Here is a 27,192-nt window from a genome sequence, read left to right as displayed (position 1 = left end):
ATAGGGGAATTTGTCGGTCATATATAAAAGGTTCGCAGACTAAACGGATGTCACAAATCTCTTAGTTTGCAGGATTGGGTCTATCACCGAGGTCTACACTTATCTTTCGGGAGGGTGTAATATTCGCGGTATCAGACACGATTATGCAAACTATTGGACGAATGAGATCCATTTGGTCTCATTTTTTAAAAATTAAAATATACTACTTTCAAAACCCAAACTATATATCTTTTATATTTAAATTAAATCTTAAAAAATATTTTCATATATCATATTTTTCAAATAAATCTAATCAATCGAAAAAGTTGACCGACATGTTGTTTTCCACATTTTACATACATGATTATAGTACTCTGAATAGTGCCACTACTAAATCCATCAGAATTGAACTTGGGCTTCTTTTCATTAAATCTCTCTGATTGATCCACATGCTCTCTTTCATCATACTTTTTCTATTGTGTGTCTTCTTACGCTTCTGAAGAACTTGAAAATCAACCTCTACTTGACTAGCTCACTCTACTAACACCATGTAGTCATCAATCTCCAAAAGGCACCAATGACTTCCTAATCAAATCCGTTATTCTAGAACAAAATCTATAACATTTCTCCTATACAGTAGCTATCAACTACGGTTTATGCCTGGATAGTGCAGTGAACTCTACTTCATACTATATAATTGTCTTCTCTCATCGCACCAAATTGATGAATTTGTCATTCATATGTCTTCTAGCGGATAGAGATATAAATCTTTCTTTGAAAAACTCTGCAAAGTCCTCCCAACTTATCACCATATTGGGTATGTTCTCTAGTTTGTCCCGACGTTGCCGTTGTCGCCACCTTTTAGCTTTTACATCCAACACAAAAGTAGCTAATGGTACTTTTCTTTCACCCGAACATGCATATTTTCTAGTATGTTTTCTATCCTCATCAGACAAAAAAGTACCTAACGACGTTTTCTTTCATCTGGACGTATCATATTGTCTGATATTTTTTCTATCCTTATCAACCAATTATCCGCTTCAATTGGATCTTCAGTTCTTTGGAGAAAAGGTGGACACATATTTTAAAATTTTTTTAAATACTTATCCATAACAACACGAAGTTGCGGTTTGGACTCCTAAATTAATTGTTTCATCATCCTTATCATCTGGGTCGGGCATTCGTGTTCACATTTATAATAGGCGACACTTCATTGTCTAATGGATTCCCCTTTTCTATAATCTTGGTTGCATCAATTTGCCTGAATTAACATAGTTACTTTGTTAGAGTTAACTTAACATTTCAATTTTATTATTATTATTAATTATTGTGTAATTATTCTTTTGACTTTTGTTACAATTCGGTCTGAGACTTGGAATTAATCAAGATGGGTACATACGATTGGACTGTGGAAATTAAATTTATTTTTTCCGGTTATTGCAAACTAATTATAAATTTCCTTTAATATATTTAAATTATAATTTATGTGACGTCTCGAATACCTGAGAGAACTGAAGAGGGGGAGAGCATGCATGTTGTTGGGAAAACATAAGGGTAATATCGCTCTATTTATTGTCACAATTGACTTACTTGAAGGTCAAGTGGCTTTGGAGGAAAGGACTGCGACATTCTGGTTGAACGAGAGAAGACAAGCTCTCGTGAAGTGAGAGAGCAAAGGATACAAGTGCAGGAGAAGATGAGCATCAGTCGGAGCTTTCACCTAGCCGACGTCGAGAGGCGGCATTGATGTCAAGCAGAGTAGGAGTCGACGTCAGTGTTGTGTGGCCAATTGAAGGAAATTGAGGGGAAGGAGCCTTCGTGCGTAGGAAGGAGGTAGAATCACGTCCATAAGGGTAGAAGAAAAATTTCACATGGTTTAGGGCTCGATTAGGACTTTAAAGGTAAAATTTAATAATTTTGTTGATTTAATAATGTTAATGTTAATAAAAATTTTTATTAAATTAGGACTTTTGGTTAGAATTTTATATTAGAGGGGAATAGAAGACGAAGTGTGAGAAATAGAGTAGAAAGATTGACATTAATAAACTTCGGTAAGGTAAATTTGGGTTTATATTATAATTTAATTAATTAATTTTAATAGGAAAATATAGTAATTTGGATTTCATAAATTAAAACGATGGAAGTTATTACTTAAATAATGTAAATTTAATAATTAATTAAAATAATAAATAAATTAAATTTTAATAATATATACCATGTTTATTTTAAGTTTTCAATTTTAGAAGAGTCGACGTCAAGACAAATAAAAGAATAAATTAATTGAAATCGAAGTGAGTACTTTTACTCATAGATTTATAGTAGTATTTTTGTTTCTTCTCAATCAATTGCATTAATAGTTATTAATATTTATAAATTCATATTTCAATTTATTCAGATTTATATACTTTTCTTTTAATTGATCATATTTGAATGTTAGGTCTCCTTTTTGTAGGAATTATAACATGTTATTTAAAGATTCTTCTATATTATATTGTATGACAGGATAATTGTATGAATTTGATTTTATATATATATATATATATATATATCGATGCATATATGCTTGCCGGTGCATACTTGACTATGATGGAGTCAACTCTTTATAGTATTAGAATGAGAATGCTAGGATACCCGTGCGCGTTAATGAAAAAAGATATTGATATTGAAGTACTTTAATTTGCATAATTTTTAGACGGTTGTTTATATTACACTTATAAATAAAATGCAAACTGAATATATTTGTGATAGGGTTGGTGTAGCTCCAATGGGTGTAGCTCCAATAGCTCCAATGGTGGACAAGATTAGAGAGAGTTGTCTTAGATGGTTTGTTCACATTAAACGTCGACCACCTGATGATCCTATTAGGAGAGCAGGTATTTTAGATTCGGCTTATGTTAAGAAAGGTAGAGGTAGACCTAAAAAGACTTGGACATATTGTATAAAAAATGATCTTAATCTATTAGAGTTAAATGAAAATGTGACACTCAATAGGACGCAATGGAGGAAAGGGATTCATGTAGCCGACCCCACTTAGTGTGATAAAGACTTGTTATTGTTGTTATTACTCTTGTGATGATTATACGCATATATAATAATATAGATATGAATACAATAAGATTTATTAAATAACATTATATTTTTAAAATATCAAATATTTATATTATTTTTTAAAAGCTTAACTGGTATATATATTGTTTTTTTTCCCTTGTATTATTGTAGTTTAGGAGTGTATGTACTGACCTTGGTTAGCTCACATTTGTTTAAACTAACTTTACATGTGCAATTAATTTATTAAATGATGAGCAATAGAAGAGATAATGTTTATAAAAAACACGGACAATTTATAATGAGGTGAATTTCTTTATCTGTTTTAATTAATTTAATTAGTGACTCTTTCATTTGTTAATATTTAGTTATAAAAAATAAATATAAAAAAATTAATTCTTATTGTTCGATCATGCGTACCCACCTTAGTTAATTTCAAGACACGGTAATATTATTAGCCATTAATTCAACATAATTTATTATTTTTAATTAATTAATTTAAACAATCTTTTTTTATGATTGAAATATTTATAAAGTATAATCTTTGCATGAGTTCAGTTAACTTTATTCTTATAATTTTTTTTTATTTACTTACCTTATAACTATTTGATCTCTTTATATCTTATATTTTTTGAATATTTTATTGGACTTTTAATAATAATCACTTTTTAATTAATAATATTTTAAATTTCATTCAAAACTTCTGAGAGAGAGAGAGAGAGAGAGAGAGAGAGAGAGAGAGAGGGAGAGAGAGGAGGGGAGAGAGAGAGAGAGAGAGAGAGAGAGAGATGAGCTGTTGAGATGCATTCTCGAAAATAAGTAAATGATCTTGCCTAGTTATTAAACACTCCTTGATCATTAAATTTTAAATTATTTAATATTATTTTTTTATTTTATTTAATCAAAATTTAATATTATTTTTAATTAAATGTACATAATTTTTTGGTTATTAAATATATGATTGGAATTCCCTGACATCTTATACTGGTTTATGACCTAGATCTTTATTAACTAATATTTTCAAACTTTTTGCACGTGTGATTGAGATTTGGTCAAATTTCCTTATATTTTTGGTTCTTTTTTGCGATTTGAATCCTAATACGCCACTCGGATCATCATTTACCAAATATATTGCAAATTTTTTATTTTGATTAGTTTTAATTTATTTTTGGGAACAAATTATAAGTGATTATTTGATTTTGCATTGAAATTGATGAAATCTTGATCTTTAATTATTTTTTATGCATATCATTGTAAATTAGCACAAGTGAATTCTAGACCTTCGAATGCACTGTATCAATTCAGCTTATTTAAGATGCTTAGTTTTTATATTGTTAAATTTTAGTCAATTGATCTATTTTGTGCTTGGATTATAGGTTGCAAGGAATCAATTTGATCCTGAGTTGCTGGTTTACAATGCTGGCACTGATATTCTAGATGGAGATCCTTTGGGAAGGTTGAAGGTACTATCTTAACCATTTATCATTTTTTGTTTAGAGTTGTTTTTTTATTCAGCTCTGATATCCTTTGCTGGGCGTATAAATCACAGTATAAGATTTATGCACATTTTTCGCGTATGATCTTCCATGTGTTGTTCACCTCCATACTTGGGTGCAAATTTGGTTGACAACTTAGGTTCGGGTCAAAGTTGACAAAAAAAAAAATTATTTATTTTATGGGTCAAAATATTAGACTCAAATTTGACTCATCTAACATGTTTATTGTATAGATCTTGTAATTTTTAGGACCAACATGACCCAATTAAATTAAATAGGACCTATCTAATCCAATTAACCCAATTGAAATCTGCATAACCCAAACCCAAATAGTTAATAATAATTGGGTTTACATGTTTGACCGGGATGGTAATTAGTTCAACCAGAACCTAGATTTTTTGGGGCAGATTTGGGCTAATGACTCTAATTTTTACATTGTAACCATATTAAAGCATTTCTGTTAGAAAATGATTCTATATACACACATACATACTAACGAGTATAATTGCACATGAATAAAACTTTAAAATTTAAAATAATGTTTTAGAACCTTAGATTCTACTTATTTATTTGAGGTTTTTCCTTGAAGATATCAAATAAAAAGGTTTATCATTACAAGTAGTTGTAACAATAATCATTTTAATGAAAAGGTTATGAAATTTTCGTAAACCATATTTGACAATTTTTTAGGAATAATTTTTGTTAAAAAGCAGTCATATTATAAAAATTTGGATTATTCATGCTTTTTATTTCCTACTTGAAATTCACTTGTTTCATGGATGCTGGGCTAAAAATAAATTAAGTCACATATTAATTCAAAATGATCAATTCATTATATAAAATTGGAGACGATGAGTGATGTAAACTAAAAAAAATAAAAGGGGTTCATGAAAGAAAGATAATTCTTTTGCAGAACAACTTCGGAATTCTTTTGAAAATTATTGTAATTTTAATAAAATAATTTTTAATTACTTTAGAGTAAATGCTATAATCTTAAAGGTTCATCATGGTAATTTCTAAGTAACCAAATAGGCTTTAATAGCCATAAGTTAAAGACAAATGAATGCAGAATCCTCATGCAGCTTGGAGAATATGGGGTTTAAGGAAATTTTTAATTTAAGTAGTTCATTTCAGGATGTATAAATCTCTTGCAAGAGATAAGTATCTTTGCAAAGGTAACAAGCTCAATTGAAATCTATTAATCCTCGGGGCAATTAAAACATAAAATAAATCAATCCAAGGAAAATATCTACACTATTCTTATAATTAAAAATTCAAAAAATAATTTGCATTTCAAATGCAGAGGAAATTAAATCTTGCTATGCGGTTGTCGATCAATTTTTCGATTTGAAATTTTTTTTTAATTTATTTTAATATAAGAGGTATATAATTTGGGTTTTGAAAGTAGTATGATTTAATTTTCGAAAAATGAGACCAAATGGATCTCATTAGTTTAATATTTTGCATAATCGTGTCCGATACCGCGAATACTACACATTCCTGAAAGAAAAGTGTATACCTCGACGATTGACCCAATCCTGCAAATTAAGAGATTTTTTACATCTGTTTGACATGCGAACCTTTTATGTGTGACATACAAGTTCCTCTACATAATATAAAGATTAAGTAGGGTTTATTTTACCTGGGTTCCAAGTTCACTATAGAGGCAAGCCTCTATAGTTAATTATATCCCAAATGACGGGAGTCACTTGAGAAAACTCTCAATGATGATCAGAGATATTAGTCTTCAAGAATTCGAGGTTTATGTTTTCACGGTAGGACGTAGAAAGACAAGTAGGAGTGGTTCAAATAGGAACATTTATTTTCAGGAGTCCAAAGGAATGAAAAGGTGGGGGACGTCACAGATCTTGAGGAGAACCCTCAGTGACTTCCCAAACTATACTACTGTGTGTCTGCGTTTTGGAGATATTATTATTCAATTATTAAATCTTGCCAATTTTATTATTTGAGACTTACATTTGCATAATATATGATTATGCAAATAGTCCACAAAGAGATGAGTGTTTACGTCGTAACAAACGACAACCTCAGAACCTGAAGTGAATTAAGACTTATGTTGCACAACATGGTTGCACCGGTGCCAAAAGAGGATGTGAGGATTTACGTCGCGTTGAGCGAGCTACGTCGAAGTCCTATGAGTTGTTATTGTTTAATTCTAAGGAGAGGTTTGCTGTTGTAGATTTGTTTGATCTCTCGAAAATGTCCTTCTGCAGGTCCTCGACGCGCTGCCCACGACGTATGCTTCAAGCTCCTTGTTGAAATAGCAGTCATAAGGTCTAAAATTCAAAAAGTTACCAGGTATGTTTTAATGTTTTGATTTTGTATTTAAAGTAAATGAATGCAGGTAAGAAAGTAATGTGTAGTAAATAAATGAACTGTAGCTCATAAAATAAAATGTGTATCAGGACTTCTGCTACCGCTGCATGGTCAGTTCATAAAGCATAATATAATTTGCATTGAATTTAGATAAATTACAAAAAAAGAAAAAACAGGACTTGTAGTGCGAAAAGCAGTAAAACGAGTTGTAACAAAACACGAACAGGCAAAGCAAAACCCGTGTTCACATATGGAAGACCAAGACTAGGTATGAGACATCAGTAAAGGTGGGGGCTCATAGTTGTACTGTGTGCTTCCCAACATTGGGTAAGAGCTCCCAAACCGACAATGTAAGGAAGGCTATCCATAACCTCAATCCAAGTGACTAGCCATAGACCTTTGTAAGTTATACCAAAATTCTTTGATTTTTCATGCAAAAGTTGCTGTTTAGACTTACATGCAGAGTTCACTTTAACAGAGAAAAGAAATTTTTATTTTTATTTTTGTAAATATTTTGTAAAATAGTGCAGTCCGCAGGCTAATTACTCTAATCAGGCTAGGACTATTGACGATTTTAGAGCATCGGGGGCAACAATTTCACCAAGAGTTGGCGAATAGTATCATCGGTCTTTATTCGTTCCTCTCATTGAAGGTCGTTGAGGTAGACGATATTATTCTAATAATCTCACTTCGTAAAAATCTGGTCAGACCTATCTAGCACAAACAACAAGAACACTAAAAACAAGAAGAGAGTGTCAATCGTAAATCTGTCAAACTCGTCAGTCAAAAGTGTCATTTAAACATCGTTGTTGATTTAGTTGAGGTTCATCATTTATTTTATGTTCGTCTTCCCTTGGATGATTCAGATGTCAATGGTTTATCTACAGTGACAAACAACCGAACTTTTTAAAGAGAAAAGGCAATGATAAAAGATACATCTGTCACTATGACAGTCTAGGTTTACTACAGTAGTCCTGCAAAATAAAGTTAGCACTTCCTAAGCTTACCATGATAACCTAAAAACATGTAAAAGAAATCTATGCAAATGATAAAGACTATTTACTCATTCTAATAAATGTCCAGTGAGCAAGCAAGCACAAGCACAACAATTTGACCTCACTCGGTCTAATCATATAAGGTCTAAAGATTATTGAATTACAATCGGAAAAATGTTTAAAATATAATTACTCATTTCAAGGCTTCTCCATTCTACTTTTGTCGATCATCCAATTTAATAATTTGAATTGCCAAAATCTAACATCATGCAGTAAAATTTAATGTTGCAAATTCTTCTTGTTTTCGGATTTGAATATTTTCCACCTTGAATTTATGACATTATTAACTAATAAAATTTATTTTAATAATTAAATCATTATTTATTTGATTAAATTAATATTCAATTCAAATACTCATCTTTTATGCCACAATTTCTTTTTTTCCTTCAATCTCCATTTCTCGATTTAAAAATTTTCTGTTTTATCAAAACTTAATATTAACATTTAATCTCATTTCATATAATTAATTATTCTAAAGATATATACCTCATTAAATGTTTAACATTTACCTTCTCCTTATGTGAAATCAACAATTAAAATCTCTAAATCTTATAAAGTAAATAATTTTCAACCCGTCACATCCTATCATTAAATAATAAAATCCGATATAATAAGTTATGACATTACTTATAACAATTATATATTAACTATACGATAATCCTAACATGACTATTGTGTAAAACAAAACTTAGGTTCTGTGTGGCGCAACTTCCTTTGTGCGGTGCGGCGGGACGCCGCGGTTTGGCACTGTTTGGCGCGACGTTTTGCTCGTTGTTGCCGCGAATCTGGGCGAAACGCCGACCACGGGTGAAACCCTGCGACCCGTGTTACCGCTAAGCTTTTTACTCTCGTACCCCTAATTTCTCCTTCGTAAGTTCTCACGCGTTCTGCCCTACAACCCGCCAGGAGGAAGGAGGAATGGTACTGCTGGTGGGAGAAGGGTCGTTCGATGATTTCCTCCTCCCATCGTCGCTCACAGGTACCGTTCTCCTAGGTGCCGTTCACCACTTCCCTCTCTCTCGCTTCAGCTCTCCGCTCAACTCCGTTGTCATCTTCTCTGTCTCCCACTCTCTGGCTCCTTCTGCAAAGTAAAACGATGTCTAATTACATTCTTCTTCCTCTTCTGCAAAGTAAAACAATGTCTAATTACATTCTTCTTCTTCTTCTTTTAAAAAGGAATGTAACTTTAAGTTTGAATCACGATATGTGATTTTGGACAACAGCTAATTCAAGAGAGAAGTAACGAAAATTTATGGAAATTTTTCATGATTTTAGTTGTTTTATTGATAGTTAGTGCATTATACATACCAATTATGTGTTATGTATGTAAATTTAGCTTGTTCGCTGGAATTTAGAATTCTTTTTCTTTATAAGATTTAGGATTCACATACTTATTTATATATGTCCATGTTTCCTTATCCTAAGATTTAAGAATTATTTTATTGATTGTTTATTTTTCTTATTTACATCACCATAAGTATCTTATTTTGAGTAACTTCAATTAGTTTCTAATAATGCTTATATGAAACTTATCTTATTTTGATATGGAAGTTGATATAATGCTGAAGCTTTTTATTTTGATATAAACTAGCTTGATTAGATTGAACTTATTGATACTTATATATATGTAATTTTAAAGTTTAGGTGTTAGATATGTAAATACATATGAACTGAGTGGGTGCAATGCAGATTTGATCTCCAATCTGGAGTACATCAGTCTGAACGAAAGCTTGATTATAAATTCCATTGGAATGAAAAGGTTTATATGTTTCCATCGTTGGAGGTGCTTAATGGTAAAGGATTACAAGTATTGGAGGATTGGTTTGATGGAGCAGGTGCAGCAGCATATGACTGTTTCTTTCCTTGTTTAACTGCATCAGAAAACAATCAACCTTGAAGAAGCTGAAGTAACATATTTGAATAAATTCGGAAACTTCAATTAATTGGATCCTTGTTGCATGCCTCTTTGTTCTCTTATAGTATGTGTAGCTTTGTAAATGAATGCTTGTATTTCCAAACTTTATGTTTTACATTTAAAATTATACCAACCAATTACTATGCATATACATATCTAAACTTTATGTTTTACATTTATAAGACCCAAAGAATGTTGTCATTTTATGTTTGTAAAAATTGAAGTACAGGTGTTACATGTGTACATACATAGGAATTGAGCTAACACCCAAACTTCAATTTTATCATATATATTGTCTTACATTTCCATGAAAATTTGTATTTCGCTTTTTAAAAGTTAAAAGAGTGGTTTTTTTTATGTGATATGAAAGATTTGGGCGGTATAAACGAAAAAAGTAAAGTTAGTGTTAGACATGTAAATACTTAAGAATTGGGTTGTATGTATGTGGATGTATGTAAATCATCTTTTTTTTTTTTGGTGCAGCATATGCTTGTTTTTTTGGTGAAGCATGAACTACTTGTATGTAATTTTATATTGTTTTTATTTGAAATTTTTTTAAAAAAATATCAAATTTATGACTTTTAGGATTGCTAAAAATTGTAGAAGTCTATTTTTTACATTTTTAGTTTGTAAAATAAATTTCTGCTTCTGTTGTATCATATATAAGACTGTCATTGTTCTATTCCAAACAGTTTAACTAAACAGGGGCATAATTGTCATTTTTTCAGAAACAGCCGCCCCACAGCTGTTTTCACACAGCTCCAACAAACAACCAGCCAGCTTCCTCGCATCAGCTTCCCCACAGCAACTTCTTGAGGCAGCGCAGCTGCAGCTAAAAAGCTAAAAAGCTGAAAAGCTGTAGCTGCACCAAACAGGGCCTTAGAAAAACCTCTAACTTACCTTATAAGCTTCGGTTTGGTTCTTACCGACACCTCGAGCTTCCTCTCCTACTTTGTTCATACCCTCACACAAATTTTACTTTGCTTGAGATGTCTCCTGTGTGAGGCTGCTCCTCTCGACAACAATTGAAGCTTCCTCTTATTCCTGCACGCGTCGTTGATCTTTCTGCAGGAACTATTCTTCTCGCACGCGACATTGCGCCGCAAGTCCGACCTCCTTCTCTGAACACGAAGACGACACAACTTCCTTTCTTACTCCTCTTCTACTGTGGCTCAACCCGAAACTGAAATCTTCCTCTATAGCTAGTACTACGAGAAGCGTGACCTACTCCTTAGAGCTCCAATTTTTCTTCTCTTTTGCTAGGGCACGACCGTCTCTCCTCTCTCGGTCTCTCTCGCTGTCTTTCGCCTGTTATGTTCGATTGGTTCAAAAGGGATACATCTCTTATGCCGTAACAGAAGAGATGCGTATCCCTACACCTGTTGGATTTATTATTATTTTTAGTTATTACATGAGTTACCTTATCTTAGGATACCCCGCAGACTAAGTTTATTTGATTAGAGGTTTATTTTAAGTTTTAGGTAGCAATTGTTTCGACATTGTAGATCGTATTCTGAACCGAGTTGAAATTTCATGTGCTTGATTCATGCGGTCGAGTTGACCACTATTCTACAAAAACTCTGTTTTATTTCAAGTTCACGGCCGCAAGAGCCGCTTTGCCTCCCCGTTTCGTTTTTGTTTTGCTTAATTTATCCATATTTCACTATTTAATTATTAACAGGTTCTGGGCTAATATCCAATGCACAATGTAGAATGACATAAAAGGATTGTTGGAGTTGAAAATTTGTTGCTGGAATTATTGGATAAGGGGTTTATCAGGCCAAGATCATCACTTTAGGGTGCTCCAATATTATTTGTAAAGTTGATGTGAGTTTCCCATGTGCATTGATTACATAAAATTAGATAAGCTCACTATTAAGAATAAATATTCACTACCGATAATTGATGATTCATTTGATCAGTTAGAATGAGTTTTTGTATTTTCTAAAAATGATTTGAGATCAGGTTATCATAATTTGAAGGTTAAAGAAGGTGATATGGCAAAAATGATATCCGGGATTAGATATGGTCACTATGAATTTATGATTATGTTTTTTGGATTGACTAATGCTCCAATAGTATTTATGGATCTGATGAATATAATCTTAAAGAAATTTTTGGATATATATGTGCTAATGTTTATATATAATATTTTGTTGTGTTCAACGGATCAAAACAATCACTCAAATCATCTTCTTGTTGTTCTATAAGTTTTGAAGGAGCACGAGTTATATGCAAAATTTTCTAAATGCAAATTCTATTTAAAAAGTGTGACTTTTTTGGGCATATATTCAATGAAGATGGTATATCTATGGATTAAAATAAGATCAAGTCAATTGCATGTCTAGACCAACTGTTACAAAGGTCAGTAGTTTTTTAGGTCTTACTGGCTATTACAGGAGATTTGTGGAAGGATTCTATAGGATTATTATAGCATTGTCCAAACTAACATGAAAAGCAATAAAAATTGAATGAACATATCATTCTGAGGAGACATTTCCACAAGATGAAAAATTGTTAAATGATTGCCCTGGTTTTGACTATTCCTTCAGGTTAAATGAGTTTCAAATTTAAAGTGATATTTCATTTAAAAAAATTATCGTATGTGTTTATGCAGCATGAAAGAGTCATTATCCATGTTTCTATACAGTTGAAGAATCACGAATAAATTACTCGACACAAGACTTGGAGTTAGCAACCATTGTGTTTGTACTTATGATCTAGAGGCATTACTTATGTGAAGTTAGATGTGATGTGTTTACTGAATATCAGAGCTTAAAATATATATTCATTCAGAAAGAATTGAACTTGAGATGGAGAAGATGACTAGAATTTATTAAGAACTATGACTTGGATAATCAATATCATCCAGAAAGACAAATACAGTTGTAGATGCGCTGAATAAGAAGGGTTTAAAACTTCAGAATTGATTACTCAGCAGGAACAATTAATCAGGGATATGAAAAGATTAGAGCTATTACTTTTTGATTATAGTGATGGAAATGTTGTCAAGTTAAATTAGCTAATAGTTATGTCTGCTTTAAAAGGCAGAATTGGAAATTCACTGGTCAGATATAATATTGTTCAGGAGATTTTATAGCAAGTCAAGGCATGCAGTTTGGAAATATATATGATAGATGTAGATGGATTGTTGAATTATGAAGGCATGACCTATATTCCAGATGTAGAGGGGTTGAGAAAGAAAGTTGGGAGGAAACTCATTTATCTAGCTTTACTATTCATCCAGGGAGTAATGAACTATATCGGGAGCTAAAGGAAATATTTTTGTGGCTAGGATTGAAAAGAAATATTGCATAGTTTGTGACTAAGTGTTCTGCATATCAGCTAGTGAAAACAAAGCATCAAAATCCAGGTAATCATTTGTAACTATTGCAAATAACGTACTAATAATGGGAGAAAATTATTTTGAATTTTGTGGTTGGGTTACCCAGATGAAGACAATGAATAGATACTTTTTTGGGTTACCATAGATAGATTGACCAAGTTACTATTTCTTGCCCATTAGATAGACAGATCATGTGGAGACATTAGCAAGGTTATATGTAGATGAGATTGCACGATTGTATGTTTTACCAAAATTTATAGTTTCAGATTGAGATGATATATTGGCATCTAGATTATGGAGAAAATTTCAGTTGTCTCTAGATGCAAGATTGACTTTTAGTAGAACTTTTCACCCATAGATAGATGTTCAATCTGAGAGGACTATTAAATTTTAGAAGTTTTACTATGTTTGTGTACTTGATTTTGGTGGTTGATAGGAGACATGTATTTATAATAGGTTTTGCTTATATAATAGTTATCAAACAAACTTGAATAAAGTGCATGTCACCATTTTGTTGGACTGAAGTTGGTGAAAGAAAAGTCATTGGTGTAGATTTAGGCTTCATTTGAGAACGAGGCACACAGCACAGAACGACAGAAATGTTATTCCCATCTGTTTGGTATATTCTTGTCTCCTCACGGTGCATCTTTCTCAAAGATGTTCCACGGCCATTTTAGAATGCGAGATCTCTATGGCTCCGAACCTACCTCCCTTGCGTTCCACCTTTTGGAAAACAAAAATGTCCAAAAAAGCCTCCTCCACATTAGCCACCATCCTTTTCACGGTCGAAGAAGCTTTTGTGCTACCCAAAGCTTTTCGTTTGACCTGCTTTCACTAATCGATATCAATATGCAAGCTACAAACAAACTCGAACATGGAGAACATAAATTGAATTTCTACTCTTTTTCCACAACACTCGCGTCAACATAACCAGTTTGTTAGCAAGCAAAAACAACTATGGTGCAAATTAGTTTGGAGTTACCGAGCGATTCATTGCTACTACCTTAGCTCCCCAAAGAACGATCTTAGGGCAAAAAAAGCAGGAACAAAATAATGGCGGGGGGTAAGAGGAAGAGAGAAGGAATATGAAGACGTTCCCATAGCAACACACTCGTCGGCCCAAACTGGGGAGAATTGAGTTGATCTTTGGTTTTATATTTGAGGTAGCTCGTCATGCTTTCCTAAACCTATGAGCACAACCAAAATCTTCTCCGGCTGCGAGCTCTGTTGCGTCACTTCTTACTTCACTCGCGATAACCTCCTCAGGCGGCTAAGGAGACGCCTATTGCAGCTCTTTCCCGGATGTCAACACAAAATCCAAATTTCACTGGCACATTGGTTTTTTATTTTAATTCATAGCGTTGAAAAGTAGAGAGGACATTTTATATGAAAAGTAGGGATTTTATTTTATCAACGGTAACTTTATAACCAAAATTTTAAAGATAAAGTGCTCTCAAACGAAATCTTAGTATATGTTGTCAATAAAAAGATTCGTATGATTAGAGAGACATTAAAGTTGTGCAAGAAAAACAAATCAAATATTATGATGTTGGCCACATATTAGTTGAGTTTGAAGTCAGAGTATTTGTTTTTATCAAAATCATACCATTAAAGGGTGTGCACTGTATTTGGAATGATAGGGAAGTTGAGTTTATGATATGTTGGTCCATATGAAATTTTGGAGAGGATTGGAAAGATGGGTTACTGATTGGCTCCATTAGCTACATAATATTTTTATATTTCTTTAGGAAGTTATTTTTTATAAATTAAATAGAGTGATTGCAGATTTAATTGATATTCAACATAGTTTAATATATATAAAAGGGCGTAAGAGGATATGTGAATATGATATGAAGAAATTGTCACAAAGATATTCCATTTGTAAATATTCTATGGAAGCAGGGATCAGAAAATCATGCTATTAGGGATAAAGTTTCAGATATATAGGAAAGAAATCCGTGGCTATTCAATTGAGATATGTTTGTTCTCATTATAATTTTTAAATTTCAAGGATAAAATTTTTATGAGGGGAGATTATTTTAATAAATATTTTATAAAATAAAAAATATAATGTTCACTTTTTAGATTGACTAGCATATTCTTTCGAGCAATCTTGTTAGACATTTACGTAAAAAATTTAACCTATAATGAAGTGATAATTATTCACTATGTTGTTTGAAGTTTAGTAAGTTTAATTTTCTTTTAAGATAAGATCTGCTAGGCTGGTATGACTGATAAGAGGACTTAATTACCGGAGAAACTTGATTGTTGATGATAGGTAGTAGACTCTTTGTTTCTATCTTAAATCATTTTTATTTTCTTATATTGTTTCAATCTTTATAATTTCATCTTATTAGATGTTATCTATATATTGTGGATTAGCTGCTTTTTGATGGTTGAATGTTATTGTGAAAAATTATTACTTTTTAAAATTTTTTTATGGTCTGAACATATATTGTGGATTAGTAGCTTTTTGACTCTATATATTGTGGATTAGTAGCTTTTTGATGGTCCGACTATCCATTTCTATCTTTGTTGATTCCAAACTTTCGAGCAGAGGCCGTGACACCCCCATTCTCCCCCTCTAAAATTTTTTTCGCTCCACTATTAGCCCTCAATATTTTGAAGTTGAGATGTAGACTTGGTTCACATATGATAGGTGATCAATGACCTGATGCTGTTTTTATTGTAGACGAGTGAATATCCTGGAAAAGCAAGTATCAGTTGGCTTGCTGGAAGGTAAGTGTCTGAGGTTTCTAAACATGTTCTGTTAATATTGAATAGTAATTTTTTACTTCAACATGAGTTATTTGCATTATAAATTAAGGATGCCTTGTCTTATATGAGGTATCTAATTTGTCCATAACCTAACCAAGAGAATAATTGAATGCACGTGAAATTTACTTGTGGCTCTTTGGTACCGCCTTATGGGGAGACCCTTGAGCCACAACTGCAATGAAATTATAGGGAATTCTGACTCTATATTATTCATCCATTTGTAAATAGGTGACCCTTGAGTTACTTAGATAGTTAACTTTGAACGTCACAGAATTTTTACCCTCGAACATGCAATGTATTGGTCAGAAATAAAATGAAGAATCTCAAGTGGCCAAAGTTAAGCGCTCATCTTGCCCGAACAAAAAAAAACAAAAAAAAAAAGGAAACAAAAATAAGGATTTTACATTTAGACTTGATTTATTTATTTATTTTTATATAGAAATCTTGTGAAACTTCTTAAGTAGCATGAAGCTAATTTCTTAAACATCGATACATCTTTTGGTGTAATGGTTAGAATTTTATCAAAAACTCTCAGAATTAAGCGTGCTTTTGTTGGAGCACTTCTAGGATGGGTGAACTCTTGGGAAGTCACACCAATTGGACAAAATTGTGAGACCATTAGGCCAAAGTGGATCATATCTCGATGGTTGAGCGCTTGAGTTGTTGTAGATCTGTCCACTTTGAAGTTCGGAACAATTCCACAAAAGGAGGCTGGAGTACATAGGAATTTTTACAACCGTTTATTTTTTGTAAACTATTTGTAATACTTGAAGTCTTGTGTTTATAAAATTAACACTCTAAATATTCTCATTTCCAATAATATCACTCAAATTTCAAAGAACAGAACGAAGCCCCAAATCTTTTTTTTTTTTTTTTTCATTGAATACTCCACGAGTTGCCTTATACTAATAAATTCTCCGAGTTGGTCTTGACACTTGTTAATATGTAGATTTCCTATTTCATTTTCTGGAAGTGATGCTAAATTTGTAAATAGTGAAGACTTCAAAGTATTGATACATATGATCGAGTATCTAATACGCAATCATCGAACCTTCCAAACTCTCTCTGAATTTTTCTCTCTTTATTTTAATTTTTCAGGTGAGCTCGGAGGGAGTGGTGATAAGAGATGAGAAAGTGTTCAGGTTTGCAAAAGAAAAGAATGTTCCCATTGTCATGCTAACTTCAGGTACGTATTTCCTCATAATTGGTTATGACTCCTCATTCGTTCTCCTAAATGGATAGTCTTATTAAGCCAGTTTTATTTCAGGCGGATATATGAAATCAAGTGCTAGAGTTATTGCAGATTCTATTATAAATCTCTCTATGAAAAAATTGATTGATCTGAACCCTTCTGCAAATAACAATATTTAATATTCTGAAGGCATAGCCGTGCTGTATTATAGACGTCCATCGCATTTAACCATGTAAAAATGTACATACATAAGAAAATATTGCTCCAGAAAGCAAGCATTTATATAATGTATGTACTGGATGCACACAACCTCACCTGTTCTTTGTTTGGTATGATTTATTTATAATCGTCTTTACATTTGAAATTGGTGATGTTTGGCTCTTGATAGTGCTCGCCTTTTTGGCATTTTTAATAAAATAAATTTTTGGGAACATTTTTTCAGACATTCATATGCCAATTGCTTTTAGAAGATTTACATGCAAACCACTTAATTCTTATGTATTTACATATCTAACACCAAAATTTTAATTTTTTTTACATATAAACCGCCTTATTTATACTTGGAAAATGTGTACTTCACTTGTAAAAAAATTAAATTGTTGTTGTATTATTTATGTGATATGAAAGATTTGGGTGGTATAAATGTAAAAAAAATAAAGTGAAGATTTTAGATATATAAATACATAGGAACTAGGTGGAATGCATGTAAATGCCCCAAATTTTAATTTCCTGTTTACATTTTTATGAGTCCTGTTTGGCTTCTCTAATGCAATCAATTTTTCGGACCTGCTTAACAGGCTTTAAGCATCATATTGTCGTTGATACTATTTGCTTTTAATGAGTTGCAGAGATAATTTTTTTATTCTGAATGGCAAATTCAAAACTTATGGGTGGCAAACAATGGAAAAGTTATATAGTTGCTTCTATCTATTATCATTATCATTATGATTTTTATTATTATCTGAGAAAATAGTCATTACTTTTATTTTAAATGGTTTATATGTGCCGTTAAATAACACTACTATGCTTTCCATGTCCCCGTGAAAAAATTATTTCATACGGACATCGTATACAGAAATGCATGCGATGTCCGATCTCGATAGTCGATCAGATTTAAAAAAAAAAAGGGTTAAAAATGGAGCCAACTGAAATACACATTTGCTCTGATCGATGGTCGGGATCAGATAACGTATACAACTCTACATATGTTGTCTGTATGGAATAATTTTTCGTCCCGCAAATTGGCAAAATGTAATGTACATTTTGTTAATAAAAAATCATAATTATATTCACATGATAACATGATATTGTATTAAATAAATCTATTCATTTCTGACACGGTTCTCTTGAGGCGTAAATAGCTGTTATTGTTGACTGCATGATTTTTAAATATAGAAAAGTTGATTTATTCTTAACTTCTATCAAATGCGTGCAGTTATGGTTTAATAGTAAACTCTTAAATTAGGAAATTTGGTTGAGGTGGTGGCCGTTGAGAGTCCGAGTTTGAGCTGTGTTGGGGTCGGCTCGAAAAAAATTTATTGTTTATTTCAATTCAAGCCAAAATCTGAATAAATTTTTGAGTGATTATCAATCTTCGAGTTAAATTCAATAAATTCACAGTTCTAACATCACTATGGTTGTTAATGATCCGACTTCTAGAAGAACTTAAGTTTAAGGTAATATAATTCTAGAATATTATTTTGTTTCTGCTTTGTGCACAATAGCCATTATTAGAGAGATTTTGTTATAGCTCAAAGTCAGTCTATTTAGTATATTCAAATCTACGATCATTTTGTTATATGATAGTTTTTTTATTGGATGGCATCTTGACCATCATCAGCTACACTATTTTCTTAAGATTTTCTTGGGTGCTTCCACCATGTCAACCATATATTATAACAAAGGCTTAAGGGATTACACTCGAGCATCACCTACGATAAATACTTCCATGAAGAGGAAGAAAGAGAATTGATTGATCTTTGATTGGATGATGGTATGAAGGGCAAGAATATGAACTGTCTGGCTTTGTGGCTTGAGTGTTGGCTAGATATATTTTCGTGTAGTTTAACATGATTGAAGGAATGACTATAGTGATATTGTGATTGTAGTGTAAATTTGTTATAACATGTATGTAAATATAGTAGTCTAGCTGTTAAATGTAAAATTATAATAATTTTTAGTGGTGTAAGTGTAAAGCCCCCTTTTATTTATTTTTTATCATCTCTCAGCTTACTTGATCTCTTCCAGTTTCCACCCTCTTTCCTGAGCACTGCTCATTCCAAACTTCCAATGGCAGACTACGGCTCGATCCCACCCGCCTCTTCTCCTCCGTCTCTCGATTTCATCTCCCGCGCCAAACAGCGCGGCCAATCTGCTCTTTCAACCCGCCGGCCATGGCGCGAGATGATCCAACCCCATGCTTTCTCCCTTCCCCTGAGCCTCGGCGATGCCTACCTCCGGATCCGCACGAACGCCGCTTACTTTTCCATGAACTACGCCATCAGCGTCGTCTTCGTCGTTTTCCTAAGCCTCTTATTCCATCCCGTTTCGCTCCTAGTCTACGTCGCCGTGATCGCGGCATGGATGTTCCTTTTCTTCCTTAGGGATCAGTCACTTGTGATCGGTGGTCGGACGTTTGAAGAATCTTATATTCTCATAGGTCTCACGGTTTTCACCATTGCGTTATTGTTGATCACCAATTCTACGCTGGACATTATTGGATCGGTGGCTACCGGGATTGTGGTGGTTCTGGTGCACGCGGTGCTGCGAAGGACCGACGATCTGCCTGTCGATGAAGAGGCAGCTGCGGCCGGTGGGTGGTATGCGGTTGCTGGGGAGAGCAGCAGCAAGACTTCTCCGGTATCGTAGTTCTGGACTATCTAGGTATTCATTTCTGGATTTGTTGAAGCTTGGGGGTGTTTATTTGTTGGGTCTTTTTCTCTGTTGTATTTGTACAGATTTCGTTTAGGCTCAAATTCCTTGTGTTATTTCTCAGTATTCATAAATTATTGCAGTTTTTATGCTTCTTTGTGTGATTTAAATGTTTCGAATGCCTGTGTTGTGCATTATTCAACTTCTCGCAGGCTAATTTCAACCGCGCATTCAGGATGTTTGTAATACTACCATTCAACGGTCTCCACCTTAGGTTTTTGGAAGAAGGCATTTTCTTTCGTGGTGATCTATTTTGGTGTCGTGATTATAGAGCTTTTGCTATGGCCCCCAATCCTTTTCCCACTGTCTTTTGTACAAGTATGTGCGTTTTCATGAATCTGTTCATCTTCTTTGCCACGATTGGCAATTGATTAGTGCTTATTGGAATTGTGGTCGAATAATGCTTTTGAAGATTTTTGGTTTTTGTCACCGATTTTATTGAAGGTTGGAGGGTTTGATTGGTTTGGGTATTGATTTTATATGCTCTGTATGACGCGGGGGTGCCATGTTTGGCGTGGGGGTGCCCTGGGCTGTGCAGGCGCGACAAGCGCCGCAAACAATCATTTCGCGCTACCGTTCTGTCAGCTGGACCAAACTAGTCCAGATTTTCTCCCTTTGGATGAGCGACTCCTCCTTTTGGGCTACTCCTAATTATCCAATTAAATTATATTTTTATTTTTTATGTTCTAAGTTTAATTCTTGGAGTGAATTTGTGTAGGACAGCCCCCGATGTCTGTTTCTCTCTTAAGAGTGTTGTAATCGAGGGATTGAGCGGTGTTTCACTTGTAACTTTCTCTCTTGATGTGATGATTATCTTTCTCTATCCCCTTTCTTATTCTTCAACTTCGCTGCTGGCTGCCCTTTCCTTGCTGGAGCTGCCCGCAACAACATTTCAAGTGTTATTTTTTGCAGTTCCAGTAGTCGCTATCGCCTTCCTCTCCATCCTCATCATTGTCATCACAGTTCCAACCCTCCATCTTCACTGCTGCCATTGTTCCCTCCCTCGCCTCGCTGTTTTGACCGTTGTCCAACCATATGTAACTTTGCAATCATCCAAAAAAAAAAAAAAAAACCAATCATGTTGTTTTCTTACCATCCACCAGCCGTTCTAGCCTTCTCACTGCACCTCACTATTCCGCTTGCCAACCCATTTGATGCCTTCGTTGTCCCAGCCTTCCGCTTTGTTGGCAACGTGATTCCAGCTCCTCCTTTTGTTATCTCAATAAACTAAAACTCATTTCAGTCACATACTTTCGTTCCTCAACCACCTAGCCGACCTCCACCACCCATGAATCAAGTCATAGTGTGAGTTTGTGTCGTGTTTGTTCTAATTTCCCTTTCAAATGGTTTGATTGTAAATGTCTATTTACTTTTAGTGATAATATTTGTTTTTCCTATTGTGTTTTGAGTTAACTACAATATAATTTAGTATCAGTGCTAGTCTAATCAGTAACCTATCCTAGGATTATTATCATCCATCATACTCAAGCCTATATCCACCTAAAATTTTTCTTTCTCACTCTATATCACCCTTACACTTCTCCTTCAACCTACCTACATAAAAAACCTAGCTATGCTGCCATTGCGATAATCATGAGAAGTTTGATTGAGGGAAAATGACACGATGTCGTTTATGAGAAATTCACAAAGTGGTGCCTAAAGGATTTCTAGGGAGGATATGGAGTTGGAAACCTGCCAGCTACTACAAAGGCTTGCCACCTTCTAGAAGAGGCAATCCAAATGGGTCACTCATAGCCACAAGAGTGATTTTCTAAATCAAAGTAATGGAGTGAATCTCTTCCACTATGTGGATTTAGCGTTGAAAGATCTCTTCCTCAAAGATATGATCTAAAATATCTGAGAAGCCATAATTTGGAAGTAAAAATGGATTTGTCTTTTTCTTACGACCACATGGATCCAAATGAGTTCATTGAGCCCAACGTACAAAATGTTGAAACTAGCTGCCAACAAGCTAAAGAAGTGTTTATTATTTTGGTGACAAAATTTGAACTACCTATGACAGCGTGAGGGAAAAGATAAGATCACTATCTGGTTCGAGATGAAATGAGAGATACAGTGCCAATACCTACAAATTCACCACAGATCAAATATTCAGACCCTAGCTTCAAAAGTTGAGAGATCATATCACCGGATGACCACTGAATCCCACAAGTGGAGTTTAACCTCGGGATCTTACAGTTAGAGTACACCAAATGGAACAAGTAGAGATGAGGTAGAGTGAACTAGAATTCCTAAATATGTCTCAGCCAGAAATTGTATTAAGTGTCACGGATTTAGGAATATTGAATCGAATTGCATGAGGTGGGTGATATATTTCATTAAGTAGGGAATGGTTGAAGAAGTCGAAAATGACATAGTAGATATTGAAGAGAGTGACAATGCGAAAGATGAGTGCCAACTGCCAGCCAAGAAGAAAGAGACGCCGTCGATTCCAGTTAAACTCAGAATATACATTCCAGCTGAGTTGACAGTACTGTTCTAGAAGTTAGTGAGTCTAAGGTAATGAGTGTTCACCACAGATCAAATGTTCAGACTCTAGCTTCAAAAGCGGAGAGATCATATCACCGGATGACCACTGAATCCCACAAGTGGAGTTTAACCTCGGGATCCTACAGTTAGAGTACACCTAATGGAACAAGTAGAGAACAGGTAGAGTGAACTAGAATTCCTAAATCTGTCTCAGCCAGAAATAGTATTAAGTGTCACGGATTTAGGAATATTGAAGCGAATTGCACAATGAGGTGGGTGATATATTTCATTAAGTAGGGAATAGTTGAAGAAGTCAAAAATGACATAGTAGATATTGAAGAGAGCGACAACGCGAAAGATGAGTACCAACTGCCAGCCAATAAGAAAGAGACACTATTGATTCCAGTTAAACCCATGATATACCTTCCAGCTGAGTTGACAGTAACCGTTCTAGAAGTTAGTGAGTCTAAGGTAATGAATGTTCATGTAGAGTATGAGATTATGGTGCTTCGAACTATATTTTTGCAGGTCTTTGAATGAGCATCAAGAAGATTGGAATTGAATATCCAAAGGGGCCATGAGTTTGAGGAACATATATTATACACAAGGCAACTTTAGATAAGAAGATTTCAAACTTTTCATATATATAACCTATCTTTTGAGTTGCCCTTACTGAGAGAGGTCCAACTTATCAATGATAAGAAGATTTTGAGTTACATATGGAAGATTAGATGGAGTTGTTTGAATAGTAGATTCGGTTTAGCAGTGTACCCACCACCAAATGGACAGACGAGAGGGATGAACTACGACTTTGAAAATTTACTTAGAAGCTTGATGAAGAAGAAAATTCTTCAATGGGATCAGGGTTCTATTAGTGAAGAAGAAGAGATCTCTCTTGAGTGGTTGCTAGTGAGAGTAGCGTAACCTGCCACAAATTTCATCCCATAGTTGATTTCTCCACCACATACTTGTTTATCAGCTACATTTTGTTAAGTACGAGAAGTGGAAGAAGAATGTTTCACATTACGGAAACCTACATCTATATGTTACTGCAGCTCAGGATGTGACAAAAGAGGATGCATGTTTATTATATTAGGACATATTGCAGAATGTCAGTGCTTAAATGATTGACTTGTTAAGCGATTATCATTCTTGATACATTCAGTGAGGTCGACCTGACTATTATAAGAAGACAGAAGCTATGATAGATGAGGTCGAAGCTTCCTCAACTCCAGAAGACTGACACAGAGGCATCCTGCCAAGCACAGGGGTGCCCATGCTTGTGTGAGAGCAGCAAGTGCCGCACTTGATCGTTCAGTGAGACCCATTCTTTCACCTGGACTGAATCGATATAGGTTTTCTTATGAGGAGGCGATCGATCCATTTGGGCCACTCGTGGTTATATTCTTATTATATATTTGTATTTCTGATGTCAGGTTTAGTTTTTTGCATGAATTTGTGTAGGATGGTCGTTGAAGTTTGTTTCTCCCTTTGAGGGTTGTATCAGAGGAATTGGGTGGTGTTATTGTTCTATCTCTTTATCGAGGTGGTGATTATCTTTTCGTACCCCCTTCTGTTTCTTCCACATCGATCTCTGTTGCTCCTTCCCTACAACAGCTGCCTGCAATAGCATTTGATTGTTCTTTTCTGTACTTCTAGCCGCCATCATCACCTTCACCTCCCTCCTTTTCACTTCATCGCAGTTCTAGCCATCCATCCACCTTCACTTCCACCACTGTTCTCTCCTTTGCCTTGCTATTTTGACCGACATGCTGCCATCTGTAACGTTGTCGCCATTCGGAACCTGTTGTTTTCTTGTTGTACCCTAGCTGTTCCAACCTTGTCGATTATTCAATTCTCGGCCTGCTTCTGAAGCATTTTTTTTAATCTTGGGGTATTTACATACATACCACTCAATTCTTATGTGTTTACATATCTAATGCCTTAACTTTGATTTTTACATTTATAACACCAAAATATTTCATTTGACATAAAAATTTCACGATTTTAACTTTTAAAAAATGAAATACACTCTTTAGGTAAGGTGGCATATATGTAAAAATTGAAGTTTGGGTTAGGGCTGTCAAAATGGCTTGTTGTTTGTGAATAACTCATGTTTGGCTTGTTAAGAAGCTCGTGTTTCGTTCGTTCGCTAGGTTAACAAGCCGAACACAAACTAAGATTTGTTCGTTTGTGTTCGGCTCGTTTATATAATTAATGTGTATTTGTTCGTTCGTGTTCGACTCGTTTATATAATTGATGTGTATTTTTAAAAAAATTAATTGATTATAAGACTACAAAGATTTATAATCAATTAAAAGTTTTAATAGAAAATAGAATAAGAAAATAGAATAAAAAATATTAAATTAGATTGAAATGATGTTTTAATATAAACAATAATTTTTAAATTTTTCTCCTGTTCTTAACATTTTATGGCTACGTGATTAGGGTTGTCAAAATAACTTTTTGTTCATGAACAGCTCCTGTTCGGCTCTCTAAGCAAACAACCCGAACAAGAACGCACTTTTTGAGCTCGAAATATAAGCGAGCGGAACACGAGCCACGAGCTGAGCCTGGGCTCGCTCGTGTTCGACTCATTTACAGCCCTAGTTTTTGTATTAGATGTGCAAATACATAGGAATTGTGTGGTCTGCATGTAAATCTTTCTTTTATGTTTGTGGCTTGGTGGTTTTGATTTATGAATCTTCTTCTACATGTGATTGCAAAATATTTATTCTGGTCCCAAACTCAAGGTTGTAAGTAATGAATAAGCTCAATATTTCTTCATACTAAGATCCATTTATATCTGTTTGTTTACATAATTAAATATGATTAATTGCTCATCGTATTTATAGTTTATTTATGAATGTGAACATACTCATTTGTTAGCTTAAGAAATAGTTTCTTAAAAGTCTATCAAATGTTCATTTAATGACGTTCTATGTTAAAATTACGTATATTATGGGTGGTATAAGTCTTATGAAAGTATCAAACAAATAATTTGATATATATTAAGTATATATGTTATATATATATATATATATATATATATGAATTTTTCCTAACAGCTTAAACGATGCCCAGTAAATAATCTCAATATTTAAATCGTTATCATCAAATATATAATTAATTAGGCTCGATTATAATTTGAAATTAGAAAATTAATAAAAACTTGAACTATATTTTAAAATTTTGGTGATATTCACCCAAGGCTCTTGGTAGGAAAAACAAATGAACCATATTGAATGAAACACTACCATTCATTGGATCCTCGATCCTAATCGAAAATTTTGGAGCTCTTCAAACATCGATACAAAAAAGAATTGTAGGAGAAAAAAAAAAGGAATTTGTTCATTATTCATTATGCTTCAAATTACTCAAGTGGGGGTATTTATTCGGAGTGTCAAAAATTGACCGAACATGCCAGCTCGACTTGAACCCGATTTGAAAAGTTTGGGTTGGATTTGTATTAAAAATCTTAACATGTTTATTTTTTTTTTTTCCGGTTAGACTCGGGTTCAAAAAATTAATATGAATTCAAATTGACCCGTCAACTCTAAATTGACTTGAAATCATCTCACCAACCTGGATTTAACTCTAGATTGACACAAAATTGACTTAAAATTGACCCAAGCAGCTATTATTTCTTATTTTAAATGGGTTATGCGAGTTAGTTTTAGGTTTGTAGGTTGTGTTCGGGTTAGTTTTAGGTTTGTAGGTTGGGTTTGGATCAAGCTCTTTTGGTTTGGGTCAATTTTAGGTCAAACTCAAACCAGACCCGCAAACCCGATTTGACACCCCTATTATCTATAGAATACAATGCATACTTAAGCTAAGCATTCTATAATTAGTTGCAGCTAAACCCCCAAATTAAGTACAATTAGGTTCAAATCATCACTTGATTCACTTCCCTTTTACAATAATTGTGCCCTCAATGTTAGATCTCTAAGTCAACTGAATTGAGGCAGCTACCCATTCAGCCACAACTTTAAAGGATTCTTTTTGCACATAGGACCAACAAAGATGTTACTTATAATAATTTTGACCATAGGAGACTTGAGTAACTCGATTTGTTCTTCGAATGAGCCAATAGTTGATGCTTGCTCATATATTTCATCAAAAAGGCCATTGCCATCCAAGATTACATTAAAAATTGCTGAAAAACTTTCAACCATTTTAATGTCCAAAGTTGTGCACGAAGCTTTATCAATGGAAGAGAATTCATCTTTGTATTGATCTCAGCTTATTATTTATGGGACATAACTTTTTATGTCGTATGATGTGTTATCTTTGCTCGGTTGATATTGGCTTTAGAAAATCCTAATTTTATCTTGAATTAGAAATATTGTATGTAGAAATTGTCGGTGATGCTAATGTTTCATATTGAATGGAAAGTCCAATATTTTCTGAAAATATGTGAATCGCGAAATAATATTCTTAAAAAATCTTATTAGAAGATGTTGTGTTATGATCAAATTTATGGAGTATTGTACCATAAATACTCAACTGAACAAATTTCAATCTCCATTAAGAAACTTTTATCGAGCTTAGATGTCAGCAATTATATTATGATGTATTGTTTTTGGGTAGGGGTGTAAACGAGCCGAACACGAGCGAGCTCGTGCTCG

General features: G+C 33.8%; 2 protein-coding genes across 3 annotated transcripts in view; both read left to right on the top strand.

The window, feature by feature from the left end:
- LOC110026823 (histone deacetylase 2) overlaps window positions 1–17,560 on the top strand; it is an 82,163-nt gene extending 64,603 nt beyond the window's left edge. Inside the window, exons 11-13 of one of the 2 annotated variants that reach the window (XM_020727972.1) lie at window positions 4,401–4,487; window positions 17,050–17,137; window positions 17,219–17,560. In XM_020727972.1, the coding sequence (XP_020583631.1) occupies window positions 4,401–4,487; window positions 17,050–17,137; window positions 17,219–17,322 (279 nt within the window). In that variant the 3' untranslated portion in view covers window positions 17,323–17,560. Of the gene's footprint in view, window positions 1–4,400; window positions 4,488–15,865; window positions 15,913–17,049; window positions 17,138–17,218 lie in introns of those variants that run through there. The other variant, XM_020727973.1, reaches the window with a different exon arrangement.
- Window positions 17,561–19,360: 1,800 nt separating this feature from the next.
- On the top strand, window positions 19,361–20,322 carry LOC110026857 (PRA1 family protein F2-like). Its single transcript, XM_020728040.1, has one exon. It carries the CDS (start codon window positions 19,433–19,435, stop codon window positions 20,009–20,011), a length of 579 nt encoding a protein of 192 aa, XP_020583699.1. The 5' UTR covers window positions 19,361–19,432; the 3' UTR covers window positions 20,012–20,322.
- The last annotated feature ends 6,870 nt before the right edge of the window (window positions 20,323–27,192 follow it).

This window comes from Phalaenopsis equestris, unplaced genomic scaffold, assembly GCF_001263595.1.
Source record: "Phalaenopsis equestris unplaced genomic scaffold, ASM126359v1 Scaffold000402, whole genome shotgun sequence".
In the NCBI taxonomy this organism is placed as follows: Eukaryota; Viridiplantae; Streptophyta; class Magnoliopsida; order Asparagales; family Orchidaceae; genus Phalaenopsis; species Phalaenopsis equestris.
This window is presented reverse-complemented; position numbering and strand designations above follow the sequence as displayed.

Excerpts from the sequence above, each read along its gene's own strand:
- LOC110026857 (XM_020728040.1), top strand. The coding sequence starts at position 19,433 with ATGGCAGACTACGGCTCGATCCCACCCGCCTCTTCTCCTCCGTCTCTC.